Source organism: Xenopus laevis, chromosome 1S, assembly GCF_017654675.1.
Source record: "Xenopus laevis strain J_2021 chromosome 1S, Xenopus_laevis_v10.1, whole genome shotgun sequence".
In the NCBI taxonomy this organism is placed as follows: domain Eukaryota; kingdom Metazoa; phylum Chordata; class Amphibia; order Anura; family Pipidae; genus Xenopus; species Xenopus laevis.
Window position 1 is genome coordinate 194,726,579 of NC_054372.1, and position 23,607 is coordinate 194,750,185.

The 23,607-nt window shown below is 42.3% G+C and overlaps 1 protein-coding gene across 3 annotated transcripts in view; it reads right to left on the reverse strand.

The window, feature by feature from the left end:
- rnf165.S (ring finger protein 165 S homeolog) overlaps positions 1-19,234 on the reverse strand; it is a 40,527-nt gene extending 21,293 nt beyond the window's left edge. For 2 of the 3 annotated variants that reach the window (XM_018244612.2, XM_018244611.2), the window contains exon 1: positions 18,898-19,234. In XM_018244612.2, the coding sequence (XP_018100101.1) occupies positions 18,898-19,219 (322 nt within the window). In that variant the 5' untranslated portion in view covers positions 19,220-19,234. Of the gene's footprint in view, positions 1-1,449; positions 1,625-18,897 lie in introns of all 3 variants that reach the window. The other variant, XM_018244613.2, reaches the window with a different exon arrangement.
- Positions 19,235-23,607: the final 4,373 nt, after the last annotated feature.

Sequence of the window (23,607 nt, forward strand, 5' to 3'; positions counted from 1 at the left end):
CTATCTGATCCCCATTGTAAGCAGCAGATCTGCCCTGCTTTATGGCAGCTGAGATTCTAGCTATCTGTATAACAGAACATTCTGTCCCAGTGGCTGCACAGATCCTATCTGATCCCCATTGTAAGCAGCAGTCCTGTCCTGCTTTATGGCAGCTGAGATTCTAGCTATCTGTATAACAGAACATTCTGTCCCAGTGGCTGCACAGATCCTATCTGATCCCCATTGTAAGCAGCAGTCCTGTCCTGCTTTATGGCAGCTGAGATTCTAGCTATCTGTATAACAGAACATTCTGTCCCAGTGGCTGCACAGATCCTATCTGATCCCCATTGCAAGCAGCAGTCCTGTCCTGCTTTATGGCAGCTGAGATTCTAGCTATCTGTATAACAGAGCATTCTGTCCCAGTGGCTGCACAGATCCTATGTGATCCCCACTGTAAGCAGCAATCCTGTCCTGCTTTATGGCAGCTGAGATTCTAGCTATCTGTATACAGATAGAGAAGTCTGTCACAATATTGATTAAAAGAGGCAAATAGGACAAGTGAACGCCCCTAACATTGTGGGCAGTAATGAATAATATATGGTGCTGGTTTGACTTTGGATGGGCATGTCCTATTGGTCCAGACCAGAAGCACAGAGAAGAGCCAGTGACAGCCCTCCAGTCACACAAACAAAGACAGGCTTCCGTTGCCATATCAGGTCGTGCTAGCTGCTGATTGGTTCCTATCCTAAAGTGCTGTGTGCCGAGTGCCACCGGTTCCCCTAAACAGCCTGGGAAAGGAGGCAGCAGCAAGTGGAACATGATACAATATGTTAACAATATGTTTAAAGTATTTTGACATTTGCAGCCCGTCTGAGAGTATATACATATGGCAGCTCCCATCCACATTTTTACCTACAAATATGTTCTAGGCACACTATAAGCTATACCCTCATACTGTACTGCCTAAGTTAACTAATATGGCAGCTTCCAGCCTTCTCTCTGATTTCCCAGTATTCTAGTTTTCTTAACCCCCTGGAGCTGATGATGCTCATTCCTCAGTTACTCACAGCTGCCCCACAATTGTACCCACAGGGACCCAGGGTTTAGCTTTCCCTTACACCAATTTATGACTGTTTAGCCACTGGCTGGGAGTTGCCCATGTGTTTCCAATTTCTTATGGAATTGTAGAATTCCTATGGCAGAGAATTCCGTACAGGAATGAGTGTGAGCTCTTCAGTGAAAGACAAGCTGAATTATATCTCAGAAGCACGTGGGTGGCCATACTGATAGCAAGCGGTCGTTTCACTACTACAGGGGTGACTCTATATATATATATATTTTATAGTGGCCCCCTGGGGAAGACTGAGTCTTGTGATATAATGTATATATGACATCACTGAGCCCCACCAATTCTAACCTCTGACGTCACATCACTTGCCACTTTAATATTAATGTATTTATTAAACTTACCCATTGATTGAACAGACAGAACTAACAATCTTTCTGGGGTGCTGAGGCTGAATCCCGAAGTCCTGTCCCAAACATTGGATGCGGCAGGGGGTACTGGGAGTTGTAAAGCTTGGACAGCAAGAACGCTGAAGGTTTCACGTGGCGCCTTGTTCGTCTTTGGATCCCTTTCATATGACTTTAGGTGTAGAAAAGCAAACTAGTTTGTATCCTACTGTAGGTTGTAACATGGTAATATAGTAACTATGGTGAAAAAGGACTTAAAGAATTCGTTAGGGTAAGGGCACACGGGCAGATTCGGGGGAGATCAGTCGCCCTGGAGGCAAATCACCTCTTCTTCGGGGCGTCAATCTCCCCAAACTGCCTTCCCCAGCCTTCCCGCCGGCCGTAATGAAAAATCGCCAGCGGGATGGCACTCATGGTGCTTCGTTTTCCGAAGTCGCCCAAAGTTTCCTCGTGAGGCAACTTCAGAAAATGGAGCGCTGCTGGCATGGAGTCTGGCATTGGGTATAGCACCATCCAGTGTCAGACTGGGGGGTTCAGGGCCCACTGGTGCTACCACCTCAAGGGTCTGCACACCCCACCCCTGGGACCCCTGCTCCAACCACAACACCCTCCGCCCTAATGGCTAATTCTAAGCAACTTTTAATTGGTCTTCATTACAGGCAGTCAAGCAAACCACAGTATGTTACTGTAACAGCCCCCGTTTGTAAATGTGAGTTGTATGTAAGTCGGGTGTATGAAACTCAAGGACTCCCTGTGTTTATTTTTTATAGTTTTTAAATTATTTGCCTTCTGCTGCTGACCATTTCCAGTTTTCAAATGGGGGTCACTGAGCCCATCTAAAAACAAATGGTCTGTAAGGCTACACATCTATTAGTTCAATTCAAAGGAATTGTTCAGTGTGAAAATAAAAACTAGGTCAATAGATGGACTGTGCAAAATAAAAAATGTTTCTAATATAGTTAGTTAGCCAAAAATGTAATGTATAAAGGCTGGAGTGACTGGATGTGTAACATAATAGCCAGAACACTACTTCCTGCTTTTCAGCTCTCTTGGTTTCTACTGATTGGTTACCAGGCAGTAACCAATCAGAGACTTGAAGGGGGGCCACATGGGTCATAACTGTTGCATTTGAATCTGAGCTGAATGCTGAGGATCAATTACAAACTCACTGAACAGTTATGTCCCATGTGGCCCCCCTTATAGTCACTGACTAACTCAGAGTTAGAGAGCTGAAAAGCAGGAAGTAGTGTTCTGGCTATTATGTTACACATCAACTCACTCCAGCCTTTATACATTACATTTGTGCCTAACTAACTATATTAGATACATTTTTTATTTTGCACAGCCTATTTACCCAGTTTTTATTTTCACACTGAACTGTTCCTTTAAGGCCTCCCCTATTTGTATTCCAGTCTCTCGTTCAAATCAATGCGTGGTAGCAACCAAATGGCTGACATAGCAAACTGGAGAGCTGCTGAATAAAGAGCTAAATAACTCAAAAACCACAAATAATAAAAAATGAAAACCAATTGCAAATTGTCTCAGAATATCACTCTCTACGTCATAGTAAAACTTCACTGAAAGGTGAACAACCCCTTTTAGAGCCATGAGATAGTGTGTATAATAAGGCAGGATAGTGAGTATAGTAAGGCAAGATAGTGAGTATAGTAAGGCAAGAGAGTGAGTATAGTAAGGCAAGATAGTGAGTATAGTAAGGCAAGAGAGTGAGTATAGTAAGGCAAGATAGTGAGTATAGTAAGGCAAGAGAGTGAGTATAGTAAGGCATGATAGTGAGTATAGTAAGGCAAGTGAGTGAGTATAGTAAGGCAAGAGAGTGATTATAGTAAGGCAAGAAAGTGAGTATAGTAAGGCAAGAGAGTGAGTATAGTAAGGCAAGATAGTGAGTATAGTAAGGCAAGAGATTGAGTATAGTAAGGCAAGAAAGTGAGTATAGTAAGGCAAAATAGTGAGTATAGTAAGGCAAGATAGTGAGTATAGTAAGGCAAGACAGTGAGTATAGTAAAACAAGATAGTGAGTATAGTAAGGCAACAGAGTGAGTATAGTAAGACAAGAGAGAGAGTATAGTAAGGCAAGATAGTGAGTATGGTAAGTCAAGAGAGTGAGTATAGTAAGGAAAGATAGTGAGTATAGTAAGGCAAGAGAGTGAGTATAGTAAGGCAAGAGAGTGAGTATAGTAAGGCAAGATAGTGAGTATAGTAAGGCAAGATAGTGAGTATAGTAAGGCAAGATAGTGAGTATAGTAAGTCAAGAGAGTGAGTATAGTAAGGCAAGAGAGTGAGTATAGTAAGGCAAGAGAGTGAGTATAGTAAGGCAAGAGAGTGAGTATAGTAAGGCAAGAGAGTGAGTATAGTAAGGCAAGATAGTGAGTATAGTAAGGCAAGATAGTGAGTATAGTAAGGCAAGATAGTGCGTATAGAAAGACAAGATAGTGAGTATAGTAAGGCAAGAGAGTGAGTATAGTAAGGCAAGATAGCGAGTATAGTAAGGCAAGATAGCGAGTATAGTAAGGCAAGATAGTGAGTATAGTAAGGCAAGATAGTGAGTATAGTAAGGCAAGATGGTAATTGTGGCAGTTGCATATAACTATAGAGGGGGCAGCGGTGGGATTGCAGTAACCTGCAGTTTCCAATGTGATCAGAAACATTTGCAGGGCTGGGGGACTTGGGCCGTTGAAGTCAAACCACTGAATTGTGGGACAGGAATGTATGAGCTATAACTCCCAGCATCCCATGACAAGCCAATAATAGTTCATTTATTATGGTTGAGTTCCAAATGACGGGCCCTACAGAGCCACAAACATTGCTGCTGCCCCTAAGGACAGTCCTGCTGCCTGGCTACAAGGAACTGCTTGGGGCAACTGCTGAATAAATGTATATATTTAGCTTCTCGGAACAATCATAGAATCCCTGCACCTTCCAATAGTCTAAGCAAATCCCAACTCCCGGAATGTCTAATCCTGGTCCTGACGTCAGCTGACAATTCCCAGGCCTGGCTGAATTCCATGCATTTCCAGCTTGTGGCCTCTTGGGCTTTGAGATTTAAGTGTTTGGCCCCGTTCTATATGTGTCTGCACTTGGGCTACACAACAGACTGAGAGCAGATTCGAGTGGAGGAAGCACAAGAAACAGTCCCACTATCCATATTGGTATATGCTTAGCATTTATGCAGCGTCGAACTACAACTCCCAGCAGTACAGAAACCACTGAGAATGTGTATATTGAGAAGCCTCTTAGAATGACCTTTTCTTTCATTTGGTTCAGTTCCCCTTTAAGCCTTTAGGCTTTATCTATGTGGCTGGCTTGAGTCTTATTTGGCAACAAGAAAAGAAGTGACCATCTGTCCTGTCTCCATAATGAACGTTAGGGATAAGACGTCAGACAAAGGGCCCCAGTGTTGTGAGTCGCAATTATCCATCTGCCCGAGTGTGAAACAGATACAAGGCCATTCAGTGCCCATTTAACAAATCAGGGGCCCGTCCCAGCTCCGGGCAGGACAATAGGGAGATAAAATGTGTTTATAGGGCCCCACGTTCCCCTCTGATTGGGCTGGAAGATTAGCCGGGGCCTCCCCACCACCATCTGCTCATCTGCAGGAGACTGAGACTCAATAGCAGAACAGCAGGAGGGAACTGACTAATGAATTCTACTACAATAGCTGCACCTACTACTCACCCAGTGAGCTCAGACAGCACTCATTAGTATAGGGGCCACACTTCCAATTCACTCCATATAAACTACTAACCATTTTTTTTGTTGGGGAAGGGACATTAGAATCCTCAGTTACCTGCACCCCAGATTTGACAAGGCCAGACACATCTAGATGGAGCAGTGTAACAGTTTCATTGGCTACAGTCAATAGGCCAGTCCATTAGGGGTTGTTTTTCGTCTCACTCACGGTTTTCCAATCAAATTGGGCTACTAATTTAAAGCCCAGGCAGGTTTTGAAAGTACAAACTAGCCAAGGTACGGATTTGTCTACTTTTATGCCTTTGGCTGGTTTATACTTTTACCTAATGTGCCAAGCCTACGTCTCCCAATGCATGTTGGGTAATGTAGTTTTTGTTTAACAATTTGCCGACTGCCCAGTTTAATGTAAGACTACAATACCCAGCATGCAATGGGACTGACTTGTGAAGAAGTCGGCTCTGTTCCCCAGTTTCCCGTTCCTCTTACGCATTCTCACATTTTCCGAGTTTTCTGAATTTTACACAATTTTTGGGCAAAAATCTTCAGGCCACCAAAATGCCTAGAGATTGACCTGTTTTACCAATATTTATTGAAATTGAATATGAATTAGGGGCCCCTATAGCTCCTGGGCTCCCCTCTGTAGTTATGCCCCGGTTAAGGGCGAATCTGTGCCATTTTGCTTCATGGAATAATTTGTGAAACAGTGAAAATTAATTGGCATATTTTAATTTATGTTTTAGACTTTTCTTTTCACTGCACATATTGTGCTATTTTTTGGCTACTTTTGAAGTGCCTCTTGGCTACTTTTGGGCTGGTTTTGTAGCTGACTTTGGATGGTTTTGAAAATTAAACTTGGCAACCCTCTGCCGTGTGTTTTACCATCTGTTGTTGTACTACAAGTTATCTACATGTTATGTCTTTCCATTTATCACAGTGGATAAAATGATGGTCTGTTCCATTCAAGCTGTGACTTTGCACTGGCCGGGGGTCTGTGCCCTTTCCCATAGCCGTCATTACTTGCCCATAAGATCCATTTACTGAGGTCACTGAGCCCAAGTCTGAGTCAAAATAGTAAACCAGGCAAGTGCCAGACTGCTGATATTGCCCAGGGCCAGCTGTACAGGGAAGGTCAATAAGGCTATAAGTGTACGAGCCTTGGGGCCACAATTGTGCAAATGGTGCTCATGGGACCATCCTCTCCCAGCCTCAGGCCTTTTAGTGCATTGTCCTTACTCTAGGGGCTGGGGGTGATTGTATGGACTAATGCACATTAATGGGATTCAGCCATATGTTCTCTTATGTATTCCCTTAACCCTGCACAGTGATCCTGGACAAATCATTCCAACTTAGTGTCACTGTAACTTCCCAGTGACTCCTAATATCCTTATCATTTACAGTAGGGGGTACATTATCCCTTATAATACATGAGTGATACTCAGAGTTCCCTGTATAACTCAGCCTGCAGCCTTGTGCCTTTATATGGTCACAGAACCCCTCAGTGACTTCTAATATCCTTATCATTTACAGTAGGGGGTACATTATCCCTTATAATACATGAGTGATACTCAGAGTTCCCTGTATAACTCAGCCTGCAGCCTTGTGCCTTTATATGGTCACAGAACAACCCCTCAGTGACTTCTAATATCCTTATCATTTACAGTAGGGGTACATTATCCCTTATAATAAATGAACTGAATATCAGGTTAATTTAAAGATAAAGAGAGAAAATATAAAGGTATACAGAGACTGGAGGCAATTTGGGGGAGATACACGTTGCTGCAATTTGCTCATTGATGTCAGTGCCATATATAACATATAATACAGTTCTTTACTATAGACCCAATGCTAAACAAGGCTGTGAGATAAAGTCAGGTGGGTGATTTATAGTTCTGCCGGATTCTGTCAGTGGAGAAGGAAAAGTGTGAGAGAATGTCAAGCCAAAATGATCAATGAGCTGCTCAATCCAGCTGAGACTTTCAGAGCGACCCCTGTTTGTTGGAGTTTATTTTGCCGACCTTTTCCTTTGCCATCGATCTCACTACTCAATCAGTTTGGCCTACAGATTAACCCCTTCCTCAATATGTTGCAACCAACATGAAAGTTAACATGAGTAGTCAGGGGCCACGTGTCAGGGGCCTGACATCTTGAATGTTGGTGTGAGACCAGTTGGTATGACAGAATGCGTGACATCACAGACATCACTGATGACATCACAGCTAATCAGTCAATTCTGTTGCTGTAGCTCTTCTACTCAGATATTAAAAAAGGGTCTGTTGGCCGAAGAAATTATATCAGCCGAGTGATTGACTTTTTGGAACTGACAAGGCAGCAGGTGATCTATTATGCCATATTTATTTGCAGCACTGTTTATCCTAAACCAAGATTTGTATTTTAGGAGCCACGTAGCTCATATAAAGCCATACAAGGGCCAGATTAACCCATGGGCCGAAAAAGTCAGACCTGGTGGACTTGGAAGTCTAACCAGTGTTTTAGGGTAAGGACACAAGCAGGTGCTTAGCAATCACAAAGGTGGTCCCTGTGACCAATCCTCATCCATAAAAAAGCTGATATCAGGCAGGCTCATTGGCGGGTCCCATACTCTGGTCAATAAGTTGCCCGATTGATTTAAAAGATTTGAATTGGCCTCTGTATGGCCACCTTTAGTGAAGGGTAGCTGACCAACCTTGCCTGCCCACCATATTTATACCCTATCAGATTGTAGCTTCCAGTCTAAAATTGTCATCTGATAATTATGCTCCCCGTGGGCGGGTGCTTCATCTGATTATGCTCCTCGTGGGCGGGTGCTTCATCTGATTATGCTCCTCGTGGGCGGATTCATCTGTATAGGAGGGAGTAGGACCGGAGGGATCAGCAGCAACCTGCTTCTGCCCTGCAGATCTCAAGTTTTTAATTTATACTTTTATCTGGTTGCTAGGGTTCCATTTTCCCCAGCAACCATGCATAAAAATTTAAAGTTAAATTTATAAACCTCCCTTATCATCAGCAAATCTTTGGGAACTGCCACAACTTGCATGCGACTAAAGGGTTAAATCCCTTGAATCTTAAAGGGATTCTGTCATGATTTTTATGATGTAGCTTTTATTTCTAAATGACACTGTTTACACTGCAAATAATTCACTGTACAATATAAAATGTCATTCCTGAACCAACAAGTGTATTTAGTTGTAATATTGGTGTGTAGGTGCATCTCAGGTCATTTTGCCTGGTCATGTGATTTCAGAAAGAGCCAGCACTTTAGGATGGAATTGCTTTCTGGCAGGCTGTTGTTTCTCCTACTCAATGTAACTGAATTCGTATCAGTGGGACCTGGATTTTATGATTGAGTGCTGTTCTTAGATCTACCAGGCAGCTGTTATCTTGTGTAAGGGTAGGGGCACACGGCGCGATTTCGCCGCGATTCTGCGCTAAGCGAGTTGTCGCTGCGTTTTTTAAGCCGAAATAGCTTTGCTAACTTTGGCGCTGGCGTCAATGCAAATCGCGGCAAAATCGCTGCGCTAATTCACACGCGGCGATTCGTTTTCTATTGTCGTCCGAAGTTGCCTCGCTGGGCGTTTCCGGGCGACAGTAGAAAAAGAATCGCCGCGTGTGAATTAGCGCAGCGATTTCGCCGCGATTTGCATTGACGCCAGCGCCAAAGTTAGCAAAGCTATTTCGGCTTAAAAAACGCAGCGACAACTCGCCCAGTGCAGAATCGTGGCGAAATCGCGCCGTGTGCCCCTAGCCTTAGGGAGCTGCTATCTGGTTACCTTCCCATTGTTCTGTTGTTAGGCTGCAGGGGGGAAAGGGAGGGGGTGATATCACTCCAACTTGCAGTACAGCAGTAAAGAGTGATTGAAGTTTATCAGAGCACAAGTCAGATGACTGGGGGCAACTTGGAAACTGACAATATGACTAGCCCCATGTCAGATTTTAAAATTACAGTAAATATAAAAAAATCAGTTTCCTCTTTTGATAAAGTGATTTCAATGCAGAATTCTGCTGGAGCAGCACTATTAACTATTTTTTGAAAAAAAAATTTTTTCCCCATGACAGTATCCCTTTAACCTTATGCTTGTAATTGCCTTGCTCTCCAGCCTCTGAGATGTATATATGGGGGTGGGGTGTTACTGGATTAGCTCAGATTTAAAGGCCAAGAAAAACCTGTCTATTGTGTGTGTTCACATGGCGTGTGTTTAAATGCAACGTCTCAGGAACAAAAACCACAGAAAGCTCCAATCGTTTCTGGAAACGTGCATTTGCACTCAGCTCTGATGTCTTCGTGTATTGGGCATCGCAGCACAAAGAAATCGTTTTCCCGTGCCCTGATTGGTCGGCTGGCAGGTGGCCGGCTGAACAAAGGCTGAATGAAAGGGAGAGACAGACATAGCAGTGCTGCTCCTGATACAAACGAAAATGGATCGTTCCTCAATGGTAACCCTTTGTTTTAGTAAATATTCCCTCCAAACTGCTGGGCTCTCCATCTGTCACTGAACTACAACTACCAACATCCAGGGAACAGAGGGCGTCTGGCAAAGCAAGAAAAATCTATGTGAGGGGGGAGGGAAAAATTACAAATCAGGTACAGCCAACCCAACAGCCAACAGTTATGTGTCTCTTTATTTTACCAGACGCAGGGGTGCTGGGAGTTGACGTGCAGCAACAGAAAGAGACCTTAAGGTTGGACATATATATCCCTGGATAGATGTATTATGGGCAGATGCCCTTTATGAAGAACATTAAAGGGGAAATTAAACCAATCATTTAGTAGGATGAAAACAAAGGCGCATCAAATGGTTCTCCACCAAGGACCAGGACAAATTAGGCTGATCCAATTGTTGGCCCTAGGGCCAATGATTTGCTTTTACAGGGGCCTACAGAGTGTCGCTGAATGATGACATCAGTGCGCCGATGCGACAGTTTGGAGGGACTCGCGTGGCAGATTGATGTATATATTTTTTAAGAAGACCGATCAGGAGAGGGTTAAGTAACCAGGGAACATAAAGGCACATGGGCCAGTGATTTGTTGCTCAAACCTTTACTTGCCTTTTTCTTTATGTGCCGGTCCCTAAAGGGATTAACCCCATTCCCTTCACCCCAAACACAGTGAACAGTTTTCAAAGGAATGTACAATATAAAAGATTAAACTGGATAAACCTGTAACTCAGATCAGAATCCCTTTCATATTGATAATGGAATCCCCCAACGTAACCTGCAATATCTGCCCTTAGAAACCGTGCGTTGTGATGTCATCAGTGTGACCCAATAGTCATTGCCCCTGGTGTATATCGGAAATAATAGAAGAATATGTAGAAGTCACCTTGGAATCCCAGGAGCTGTACAAAGGCACTCGGAGTTGCAGGCTTCTTACTGATGTTTCTTTGTTAGAGGAAAGAGCAGAATCCCTGCCCCCACCCCCCTTACCCCAAACGCAATAGGATTCGAATGGGAAACTCAATGATATCGAATTGAATCCATTTTGGGCTGATGAAAGGCTGGACACCCCTTTTTGGGGGCAGAGGGAAAATGAAACCATTTGAAGGCTGCAAATATATGTTTGAAAAATATCTACAATTTATTTCTATTAGGGATGCACCAGGATTCGGCTCGGGAATTGGCCTCTTTCAGCAGAATAGGGATTTGGCCGAACCGAATCTGAATTCTAATTTGCATATGCAAATTAGGGGCTGGCGGGAAATCACATGACTTTTTGTCACAAAACAAGGAAGTAAAAACTGTTTCCTCCTTCCCACCCCTAATTTGCATATGCAAATTAGGATACAGGTTAGGTATTCGGCCAAATCTTTCGCAAAGTATCCAGGGGTTCCAAAATAGTGGATTTGGTGCATCCCTAAATTCTCTATTTGTTTTGTCCCCCACCAAGTCCTCGGATCCCATGCCTTCCCTTGGAACCCTAAAACCAGCCCTAAAGGGCACCCTAAAAGCAATAGTGCAAGAAGGACACTGAGTCTGGTATTGTGATTAGAGCTACGTGAGACAGGGCCCCTAATATATCCAGCGTGACCTTCACTGTCCTTCAGACGGTCACTAGATATTCACAAAGGGAGGTTTAACCCTAACCGACTGCCATTTACTGCTTCTCTGGGATCTTTCCATTTTGAACATGTTTCGGGTGTTTTTGGGTGCGATGGAAGAATATGTTGACAAATCAAACCACATTCTGAAATGAGCAGCCCGGCATGCATGCGGCGTTTCATGCGAGTGGAAGCGCATCCGTCCTGCCTGTGCAACCTGCGGGCCCCCCACTCTCACAGACAAGAGCTTTGTTTCCCAATCCAGATTAGATCAGAAGGAGCTTGCGGGGGGGGGCTGATGGTTAATACCATGGGGGGAAAAAAGGGGGTGAAGGGTGTTGATGATAGAAGAGGTCACATGGTGGGTCGGTGGCATCTAAACCACAAGCCCGGCTGGATGTGTCTGTTGTGTGTTTTTTTTTGTATCATTCACAGATCTAAAGAGAACGGTTCACATGCCAGGACATAGGTACAGTCAGTGTATGGATAGTATTGCTTTCTATGTATGGGTAGGAGCTGCCATAGTGTTTCCCTAAAGCTGAGCTACATACAGAGATCCGCTTGTTTTGCGAGGTCACCAGATGAGTGGATCTCTTCCAGATATGATGACCTTGAGGTGGGCGATATCAGGCTGATCCGATCCTGGGCCCTAGGGCAGAGCAGAATACGGATGGTCGGATAGAGGACTGCATCAACAAACTGTTGCGGCTCTTAATCCGAGGGAAGGTCCCCATACACTGCCCAATAAACTAGCGACTCAATCTGTCGGCAACTTATATCTGCTTTATTAGAGCAGTGATCTCCAACCATTGCCTCATGAGTAGGGATAGGTGAATAAATTCGCCTGGCACGAATTTGTGGCGAATTTCCTCGCTTCACTGCTGGCGAATAAATTTGCGAATCCCCCGTGAAACTTTGCCAACGTCAATTTCCGATTTTCACAATTTTTTTCGTGAAAACGTTCGAATTGCTCAATTTTTTTGTGAAAACGTTTGAACAGCTCAATTTTTCCATGAAAATGTTGGAATTGCTCGATTTTAGTGAAGACATTCGAATTGCTCGATTTTAGTGAAGACATTGAAATTGTTCGATTTTTAAGTGAAACCGTTCGAATTTCTCGATTTTTAAGTAAAAATTTTGATTTTTCGTGAAAACATAAGAATTTCAAGATTTTTTCCGTGAAAATGGTAGAATTTAAAAATTTTTTCGTGAACTTTCCGCTTTCACAATATTTGGCAAATTTTCGCTGTTTCGCGAATTTTGCGGTAAATTCTCAAATTTTTTGTGAAACAGGAGAAATTCGCCCATCAATACCCATGAGCAACATGTTATTTTTGAATTCCAGGCATGGGGGCAACATAAAAAAACATAAACATGTACTGCCAAACAGAGCCTCCTATAGGCTGCCTGTACACATAGGGGCTACCAAATAGCCAATCACAGCCCTTATTTGACAACTGCAGGGACTTTTTTTCACACTTCTGTGGATCCCCAACTCTTTTTTTATATTTGAATGTGTCTCCGGGTAAAAAAAAGTTTGTGGACCCCTTATACAGTACAGTGCCAGTATAGAGGTGCACAAGATATTCCTTCCTATATATATTATAAGGGGTTGTTTACTGCATAGGCGCAGTATGCAATGTTTTGGCACTTTGTCTCTTGGTAGAAATGCAGCAGGTCTCTGTACTGAAAAATGGAGTGAAGGGAGCTATGATCCCCCCTCCAGTGTATAAGTTAGGGAACTGCTTTTTAACAAGCAATAAGTGGCACTTTTGAGCCTGCGACTGGCGACAGTGGGAGCCCTATTAGAGACCAGTTGTTATAACAGACTACATGACATCACAGACATAACTGATGACATCACAGCAGTTCTGCTCCTTCTCAGAGGGTTTGTTGGCCAAGGAAATCATATTAGGCTTGTGATGGACCTGACCAGGCGGCAGTTGATCTCTGTCCTCATGGAAACTGCCATATGCATTTGCAGCACTGTTTATACTCAGCTATGATTTGATCTCATGTTTGCGGTTTATACTAGGAATGCACCGAATCCACTATTTTGGATTCAGTCGAACCCCTGAATCCTACGCGAAAGATTCAGTCGAAAACCAAACCGAATTTGCAGGTGCAAATTAGGGGTGGGAAGGGAAAAACATTTTTTACTTCCTTGTTTTGTAACAAAAAGTCACACGATTTCCCTCCCGGCCCTAATTTGCATATGCAAATTAGGATTTGGATTCGGAATCCAAATCCTGCTAAAGAAAGGCCGAATCCTGGCCAAATCCCGAACCGAATCATGGATTCAGGGCATCCCTAGTTTTTACTTTGGTCGTTAGGGTCCCACGTTCCCTTGTCATCGGCAAATGAGCTAAAATCTCTGGGAACTCTTGAAACTGGTCAGTTAGGAAAGTGCTTTAAGGGGCGCGAGTTTGATCACTTTAGTGCCCTTGTGTGTCTGTCTGGGGCCCATGAAGCTCCCTGTGATGAGATATAGAGACCACTGCCCCCCTTAGGCTCACAGTGTAATGCAACTCCTCCCTCACCTTGTACCATAGTGAAGTGATGGATCCTGGGACTTGAAGTCCTCTTCTATTGTCAGCCAGTGTTTATGCACCTTTTCTACATATCCCAACTGAATGGATTAATATATGGATTATTTAACTGCGGCCGAATGCTCAGCAACCTTTCCATCATTGGCTGTGACTTGCCCTTTAAGGGAAGGCATGGAACAATTTCAAGAGAGACGAGTAATTGATACAATTTATCCATTTTCCATTGTTACATGTTTAATCTCCAATGTTAGACATTGTTACCCTACACTGTTTTGTTACCGCAGCATTGGACTGGCGGTTTTCCCTGCTGAGCTTTCTCTCCCCTCCATTATCTACAATACGGTCGAGACAGGCCGATATCTGAGCTCTAAATATTCAACGTCCCCTTTTAATTGGGGAGCCAAGCGTTATCCTCCGCGGACGTTTCAAGGAAAGCAGATGCTAAAATACCAGTTGAATGTGTAACCCAGCAGGCCGGGCAATTAAAGTCAATGTGTTGGATGCACAATAGAATTAAAGATTTTATTTGATTTTAATGCATTCGTTTTGCACTCCTTCATCCTAAACAGGAAGATACCATTCCTGGGAGTCAACATTGGGAATTGATTCCACGTTACCCCTACACCTCCGTATCACAATAAATGATATTTTAGCACCTGTTTTCATTGAAGTGAATAGGATACACCTCTAAAGGTTGAGCATAAAAGGACCCTCACTGTCACTTTACTTATTCTTCTTGGGAACATCAATGGGTACAACATTGGCTTTGAGATATTGGGCCTGAACCCCCTAATCTCAGGTGCCATGTTATTGGCTCCTTTCAACCTATTGCTTAGGTACATTAGGATATTCCGCTGTATATACCTGTAGTCCCCAAAAAATGTCTATAGGGATTTATATTTACACTGTATGTGTATGGAACAGAATGCATGTGCTGTGTTTCTGTGGGGGAGTAGAACCGGCACCCAAAGTGATGGGGGGCAGGTTAATAGTAGGACAGGAAGACCCTCCAGCTGTAGTTGAAGTCAAACTCCCAGCACCCATTCATAGTCTAACGCCGTACAGTGAGGAGGATGAGGGTTCTGGGAGTTGCAACTTCAACAAGAGTTAATGCAATATAGATTGGACAGTCCTACTCTATAATAATGTCTCTGCATCATTTACTCCCTGGTTAGAGAACTGTCATATCAATGGTAAGAATTAGCAGGAAGTGAGGTGCAAAGAAAAAGACTTCCCCAGTGGGCAATGCATTTCCAGTTATAACATTACAACCATCATTTTAGGATGAACATGCCTTACAGAGGTCACCGCACCTCATATAAATATTGGCTGCAATTTTGGGGAAAATAACATCCTATTTGCCTAAAGGTTCCTGAATTTCACTTCCTGCTGTACAGTTTCTAAACCAGGATGTAAGCAGTGCAACAACGAATGGCTTCCCCCACCCCGACACCATCTATTCCTTTGCATTGTATATAAACAGTGGTGTGGCGGTTTTAATTGAGTACGAACCCTTTGGGGAGGCTATTTTTTTTTAAAAATGTTTAAAACAATCCCTACAATAAGAGAAATATGAACAGACAGGAAGATGGGAGCCTCGATGTTTATGAACTGGTCGGAAATGGACTGACAGCATAAAGCCGTCACAGCTAAAGGTTGCCATGAAATCATTCACTCCGAACCCACAAAATAAAGAAGAAAAAAGAAAAAGGAAGTGGAGGACGGGGAGGAAAGATCTAAAATAAGAGCAGGAATACGACAAGATAATGGGGGAAACAGCAATAGAAAAGGCACACTAGGTTAATATAGGAAAACTAGTTTCTTTATTGAAAAAGATTGTTGAATTAGTAATAGCGGAGTCGAGTGTAACAATGTCATGCACACGATACATAGGCCAAGAGCCACCATGCCGGAGAGGGAGAAACGTTACAGAAAGCAGCATACAATGAGAAGATGTAAAGGCTACAGCACAATATATAGATATATATTCCAGCAGGGTGCGTCTCTACAGAGACATTAACATCAGAAAAACTAGGTCATGTAGAAATAAAAAAATACACAACATGCCATCAGTCTCAGGTGGTGGAAAATCCACGGAAAATAAAGAAAAGAATTCAGATACAGAGAATTTAGCCAAAAAATAATAATAAAAGAACAGGAAGGTCGTTTTGGCACAGCAGAATAAGTGTTTGATCCCTGTTTAATGGAAACGCATTTTGTTGCCCAATATATATAGATATTTATATACCTGGCCCAATCTGTAGACTTCAAGGATGGAAATAAAATTAAAATCTACATGAAATTTAATTTGTGAAGCTTTAAAAAAATGTCTCAGGCTGTCGTCCAATAGGAATGAAGCAGCACAGGAGCCAGCAAGACCCAATAATCCTCTTTTATTTAATTGCCTTTGTCAACGAGGCAGCGGCCGTGCACCCACGTGTCATTTTTAAAAAATATTTTTTTTTTTTTTTTTTAATTTTTGAATGAAAAATAAATGTCCGTCTCCAGGCAAGCAGAATGAATCCATTAAACAGGAATTTACAGTGTGCAATGTATTTAGCTGAACAAGATGAAGAAAATAAATGGTTGTTAACTCTCTCTCTACGGCTCTACAGAAAGAAGGAGCTACATCGTGTTACTACAATGAGAATAAAGGGTTACAGTTTTTTTTGTTTTTTTAACAAGAAAATTATGATTGTCGTATTTTTAAGCATTCGTATCCCCTGTCGCAAGGCTATTTCATCCATGGAAGGGAACTGCCATGGGGATCAATAGGACCCCATCATATTATTATTTTTTTATTTTTTGCTTTTTTTTTAATGACATCACTGGGGGGTGGAGCATTTGTTATCATCAGACGTGCCATGTGATCATGTGCAATTATGGAATCATGAATCAGATGGTATAATAGAAGCATTCTAACAACAAAAATGGTTTTAATTGCATTTCCATGCATAAGGTTTAAATTAAAAATTAAAACTCCCCCCATTCACCAAAATCATAATAAAAGAAAAGAGAATGCGACAAAGCAGCCATGAGATAAGGGGATACGGTTGCCTAAATAAATAACAAAGCCTTCTCCAGATGGGAAACAGGAAAATGGTTAAGAAGGGGGTCACAAAACAGCTAAATGCAGAGGCAGAGGCACCACATCACACAGCAGCATGTTGAGCTACACAATGAAGAGAAACAAAAAAAAAAGTTGATAAATGTAAAATGTCATCTTCTCATAGGCAAAATAGAGACACAGAATAAGCTGGGTACCCTGTGCTTGTCATGTCCTGCCACTAGGGGTCGCTCTCATACACAGCTGGGCACATTAGAAATAAAGGGGAGCTCCCCCTAGTGGCAGGTTGAGGCAAACATACAAATACCTGTTTTTTTTTTATGTTTTTTTTAAATATCTATTGTCTTGTGTCAGGGGGGAGAATCTCACACACTGTATGACAATGTCTGACTGCTAATTCTCTTTACCCGGCCAAACCAAAAGAGGATTTGGATCAACCAATCAGTGACCTCGGCAGTTAATAAGGTGAAAAGCTTTTGCAGGAGACCAGGGAATAAAAGAGCTGCTTTCAGCATTTCTTGCACTATATCCCCCTGATAACCCCCCTCACCTCTCCCCAACCTTATTTGCAGGTGAATGGGGCCAGAACACGGAATTCTGTCTGAGATCCCTGTTATCTGCAATAAACCTTCCAGCAGTATATAGTATAGTAGTAGTATATGGCTACAATATATACAAATAAATAGACATATTGTGCGTAGGGTTGAAAAATAAAATACCGGCCTTCCTATATATTTATCTTTATTCCCTATTAATAACATTGGGATCACTGACCTTCCTATATATTTATCTTTATTCCCTATTAATAACATTGGGATCACTGACCTTCCTATATATTTATCTTTATTCCCTATTAATAACTTTGGGATCACTGACCTTCCTATATATTTATCTTTTTTCCCTATTAATAACATTGGGATCACTGACCTTCCTATATATTTATCTTTATTCCCTATTAATAACATTGGGATCACTGACCTTCCTATATATTTATCTTTTTTCCCTATTAATAACATTGGGATCACTGACCTTCCTATATATTTATCTTTATCCCTATTAATAACATTGGGATCACTGACCTTCCTATATATTTATCTTTATTCCATATTAATAACATTGGGATCACTTACCTTCCTATATATTTATCTTTATTCCCCATTAATAGCATTGGGATCACTGACCTTCCTATATATTTATCTCTATTCCCTATTAATAACATTGGGATCACTGGCCTTCCTATATATTTATCTTTATTCCCTATTAATAACATTGGGATCACTGACCTTCCTATATATTTATCTTTATTCCATATTAATAACATTGGGATCACTGGCCTTCCTATATATTTATCTTTATTCCCCATTAATAGCATTGGGATCACTGACCTTCCTATATATTTATCTTTATTCCCTATTAATAACATTGGGATCATATCACTGACCTTCCTATATATTTATCTTTATTCCCTATTAATAACATTGGGATCAGCCATAATTTTTACCGGCCAGTCCAGTTAAATACCGGCCAGGTGGCAACCCTAATTGTGCAGTGGGTCAGACCATGGAGGGGAGGAGGGGGGGCTCAATGTGATTATTGGGCCACTAAAACGGTATTATCCTGGAGGAGGGGAGGCAGAACCATCTGCTAAATCTCCCAGCAGCCCTGGAAATAGGGGAAAGCCTCTGAATTAGCCCCCCAAACCAAGGAAGAGTGCAGGGAGAAGGAATAGTGTTGGATTTAAAGAATTAATCATCAATATATCCCCCCAGCCTCCTCCCCTAGAGGCAAATTGAATATAAATGCAGGAGAGACAATAATAGAAAATGGGACTGATCTATTAGGAAAAGGCACAAACCCTGACATAAGGCTCAGCACAGTCAAAACAAAGGAGCCCTTAACCCTTTAAATGCTGCAGGCAAAGCTTTGCACACCCAGACCTCCCCCCACTATAAAGAGCAGAACCAGGATCAGACCCCCCCCCCATCAATCAGCTGCACCCAATGGTGAATAATAGTGATTAATAGTGAATAATATTGATTAATAGAGAATAATAGTGAGTAATAGAGACTAGTAGTAAATAATAAAATACCTCGGTTCCGCACGGAGCCAAAGACTGGAAGAACTAAATATCCAACGTGCACCAGAACCATCCTGGGTCGCTGGAGTCGGGCCGGTGCTACTGCTCGTTGTTGCCAGACAGTCGCTCCATGGAAACGCTCCGCTGCTGCTGCTTCTCCCTCCTCAGATCCCTCACTCACTGTACACGGAATTGCGCTCCAGCTGCCCTGACACAAAGGGAGGAGCAACCCGAAGTCTGAGCGCAGCCAATGAGAGGAGGCCTGGGATGGGGGAGGGGCAGCTCTCTGCAGCTCAAAGCTCTTCCCTCCGCTTTCTTTATGGATTTGCACCATGAGAGGGGGCAGGGCACATGCTACAGGGGCCCCATCAGGACACAAGGATAGTTATTCAATATCAATATCCCAAGGGATCCTCAGCTGTTACTGTACTGCAACTCCCACAATCCCCTGGGGATCCTTCTTATCTTATCTGTCACCTGTAGTTCAACCACAACAGAAGGGCTGCAGGTTGGCTGTGTAAGTACATCACACAGGCATCTACACCAGTTCTCAGCTTGTTCTTGAACTACAGCCCCCAGCATGCCTTGCTAGCCTTGTTCTGTTAGGGAGATCTGCTTTAGTAACGCTTGAGGGTTGTTCACCTTTAAATTAACTGTTAGTATGATATAGAAAGGGATATTCTGAGACAATTTGCAATTGGTTTTCATTTTTTATTATCTGTGGTTTTTGACATATTTAGGGATTTAGGGATCCTGTCATTGGAAAACATGTTTTTTTCAAAATGCATCAGTTAATAGTGCTGCTCCAGCACAATTCTGCACTGAAATCCATTTCTCAAAAGAGCAAACAGATTTTTTTATATTCAGTTTTGAAATCTGACATGGGGCTAGACATATTGTCAATTTCCCAGCTGCCCCCAGTCATGTGACTTGTGCTCTGCTAAACTTCAGTCACTCTTTACTGCTGTACTGCAAGTTATTCCCCCCAGCAGCCTAACAAAAGAACAATGGGAAGGTAACCAGATAGCAGCTCCCTAACACAAGATAACAGCTGCCTGGTAGATCTAAGAACAACACTCAATAGTAAAAACCCATGTCCCACTGAGACACATTCAGTTACATTGAGAAGGAAAAACAGCAGCCTGCCAGAAAGCATTTCTCTCCTAAAGTGCAGACACAAGTCACATGACTGGGGGCAGTTGGGAAATTGACAAAATGTCTAGCCCCATGTCAGATTTCAAAATTGAATATAAAAAAATCTGTTTGCTGGTTTGAGAAATGGATTTCAGTGCAGAATTCTGCTGGAATAGCATTATTAACTGATGCATTTTGAAAAAAAAACATGTTTTCCGGTGACAGGATCCCTAAATCCCTAAATATGTCAAAAACCACAAATAATAAAAAAGTGTCACCAGCTACTGTTGAACTATAACTGCCAGCAGCCGACAACCAAAGGGCCACACACCGAGGGGCATATTTATCAAGGGTCGAATTCTGAATTGAAAAATTGTCGAAATTCGAATTCAAAAAGACCAACCGACATTAAGTCGAAGTTTTTTTGGTCGAATAGGTCAGTTTTCGATCGAATAGTTCCGTATTCTGCTGAATTTCGAATCGAAGTAATAGTGCATTCGATCTAATTCGCTTCGAAGTTTTCCCCCAAAAAAACTTTGATTTTTCAAAGTCAGCAGGTTTTAGATGGCGAATGGTCGAAGTCAAATAAATACATGATAAATTTCGATGTTTGAATTTTTCAATTTTTTTTCAAATTTGGAATTTGGACTATTCCCTAGTGGAAGTACACAAAAAATAGCTTGAAATTCAATTTTTTTTTCATTCAAAAATTCACCTTGACCTTTGATAAATCTCCCCCTACTGTCATTGTGCACTATAGCCCTGCCCCCCACACACAGCCCTGGAGGTAGAGGCCTAGCTGGCAGGCTGGGATGTCAGTTAAGCTTCCACGAGGCTGTATCGTTTTACTGTTGAGTGTCGTTCTAGTCTTAAAACAGAAAAATCAAAAACTCCAATTTATATAAGAAAATCATATACAGTGATCTCATCCCATTAACCCCCCAGTCCAAGGACTTATCCATCGTTTAAGACTAGAGTAAATGAAAATGCCTGCTGTAATCTGAGCCCAGAGCTGTTAGTGAGCAGGGAGAGACTCAGGCAGGAAGTGATGTCACCCCAAACTAATATGGCAGCTGCTATCCTAAACAAACAGAGACAGTGTCTAGAGCTGTTTACTCTGGTATGGTAAAGCATTCTGCAGAATAAATGTAGCGTTCTATCTTGCACTATTGTGGCTAATCTGTTGGGAATAAACTGTCTTGGAGCGCTCCTTCTCCATTAAGCAGCAGTCCTGTCCTGCTTTATGGCAGCTGAGATTCTAGCTATCTGTATTACAGAACATTCTGTCCCAGTGGCTGCACAGATCCTATCTGATCCCCATTGTAAGCAGCAGTCCTGTCCTGCTTTATGGCAGCTGAGATTCTAGCTATCTGTATAACAGAACATTCTGTCCCAGTGTCACAGATATCTAATATCCCAAATAACAAGCATTGACCCTTGTTGTTACACCCTCCTAGAGACAGTCCCACCTGCAGACCTGACCAATTTAACCTTTGCTTTTCCCTGTCTTGACCTTTGACCAGTCTATTGTGTCTTAATGTGATTTGCCTCCAACTGACTCCAGTCTGTTCCCTGTGACCTTGGCCCACTCAGTGCTCCGTGTCCATTCTGGGGGAGGGCAAGTGGTTTTGGCTATTTAGTTGCAGCCTATCAGCCATCCCATAGTTTGGGGTCGCTCAGGATCACTGGCAAATAACATCTGTACTTTGTTCTTTGTTAATAGAGTGAGCAGTGAAAAGAACTGTGACATTCATATGGGAATGAGACTTTTCTGTGTCTAGTGTTGGAGCTGCCATAGTGCTGACCTGATGCTCATACAAAGCAGTAGGGAGAGATGTGACACAAAATGTCCTGGCACTGATGGAACAGAAGCCCAGCGGAATCAAGGCCCTGGTGTAATTATAAAGGGGATTGCTTGTAAAGAAACCCTGTCCCATTTGTCACTTTCTTATTGATCGGCTGTTATTATGGTACAAGACATATTCGCTATGGCACCTCCAGGCATTGTTGCCTTTAATTAATTCTTTTCTTTTGCTAGGAAGGCATTTCTAAAGCAGGGTTTTTGATGTTCAGCGCTAACAATCAATCAGGGGCTGCAGAGAAGAGGGGGCAAGTGATTCTGCTTTGTGATTGGTCCTGGTAGGCTACCGTTCTTATTAAGGGGTTCTGGCTCTGTTCTATTGCAGCCCCAATGGAATTAACTGCTGCTGGTGAGAAGTGTTACTACAATGAATCATTGTAAATTGTTTAAATTAAAAAATACTGGTTCTGCACTTAATTAATTAATATTGTAACACCCACTTTACTCAATGTAAATGTCATGAACCTTCCTCGTCGGGCTTGGGCCCCGTCTCAGTCTTTCTATAACAAGTCTATGTCCTCATGGGGGCAGTTTTATTATTCTCATGGGCAAAAGCTTAATGTCACTCACTGAGGATTGCACCGAATTAGCACAGATGCACCTGGTCGTGCAATTAATGTCTTAAAAGGATTTTCAGGGGGTTTGGGTGGAGCCAATGTGCAAGCGATGATCGTTTGCTTATTAAGCAAGTGGCCGGCTTTAAACGAAGATTAAGTATGGGATCTGTTATCCGGAAGTTCCTAATTATGGAATGATGTCTCCAATAGACATAATAATCAAATAATCAAAATTCCGAATATTTTCCTTTTTCTTTGTAATAATAAAACAACTAAGATATAATTATCTTTACTGGAAGCAGAACCAGCCTATTGGGTTTATTTAATGTTTACATGATTTTCTAGTAGCCTTAAGGTATGATACAGAAAGATCCGTTATACGAAAAACCCCAGGTCCCGAGCATTCTGGATAACAGGTCCCATACCTGTGCAAACACTTGGGAACTGTAGCACCACCTCCTGTTTCTTCTGTGCCATTTTCCTTCAGATGAGGCAACACACGGGAGGGGGGGAGGGTTTTTGCGCCGACTAGGTTTCCTTCTCCTTTAAGGGGGAACATCAACCAAGAGCAGTAGTGATGGGTGAATTTCTCTTGTTTCGCTTCGCTGAAAAATTCATGAAATTAGCAAAACGGCAGAGAATTTGCGGAAAATACTTGAAAACTTGAAATTTGGACATTTTCACGAAAAATCGTGAAAATCGGAAATTGACGCCAATAAATTTTCACCTGCGAATTTTCACGGGAGATTCGCAAATTTTTTCACTGGCGGCGGCACGCGGAGATTCGTAGTGAATTAGTGTCACTAAAAAGCAGTTTTTTTTGCCTAATAAAGGTTTATCCCACTGTGAATGGGCAGGTCTCCTGTAGGGGTTTGGTTTGCCTTTCTCTGAATCACCAAATGGACTTTTCTCCAACCACCATTATTATGGCGCTATTTATATTTCTCTAATAATGGATTTAGTTGGCCTTTACCATTCCACACCACTTTCATCAATGAAGGCTAAGGGGCAGATTTACTAAGCACGAGTGAATGGTTCGAATGTCAAAAGTAAATTTTTGGGTACTTCGACCATCGAATAGGCTATATTCGACCATTCGACTTCGATTCGAACGATTTGAAGTAAAAATCATTAAACTATTCGACCATTCGATAATCTAAGTACTAAAAA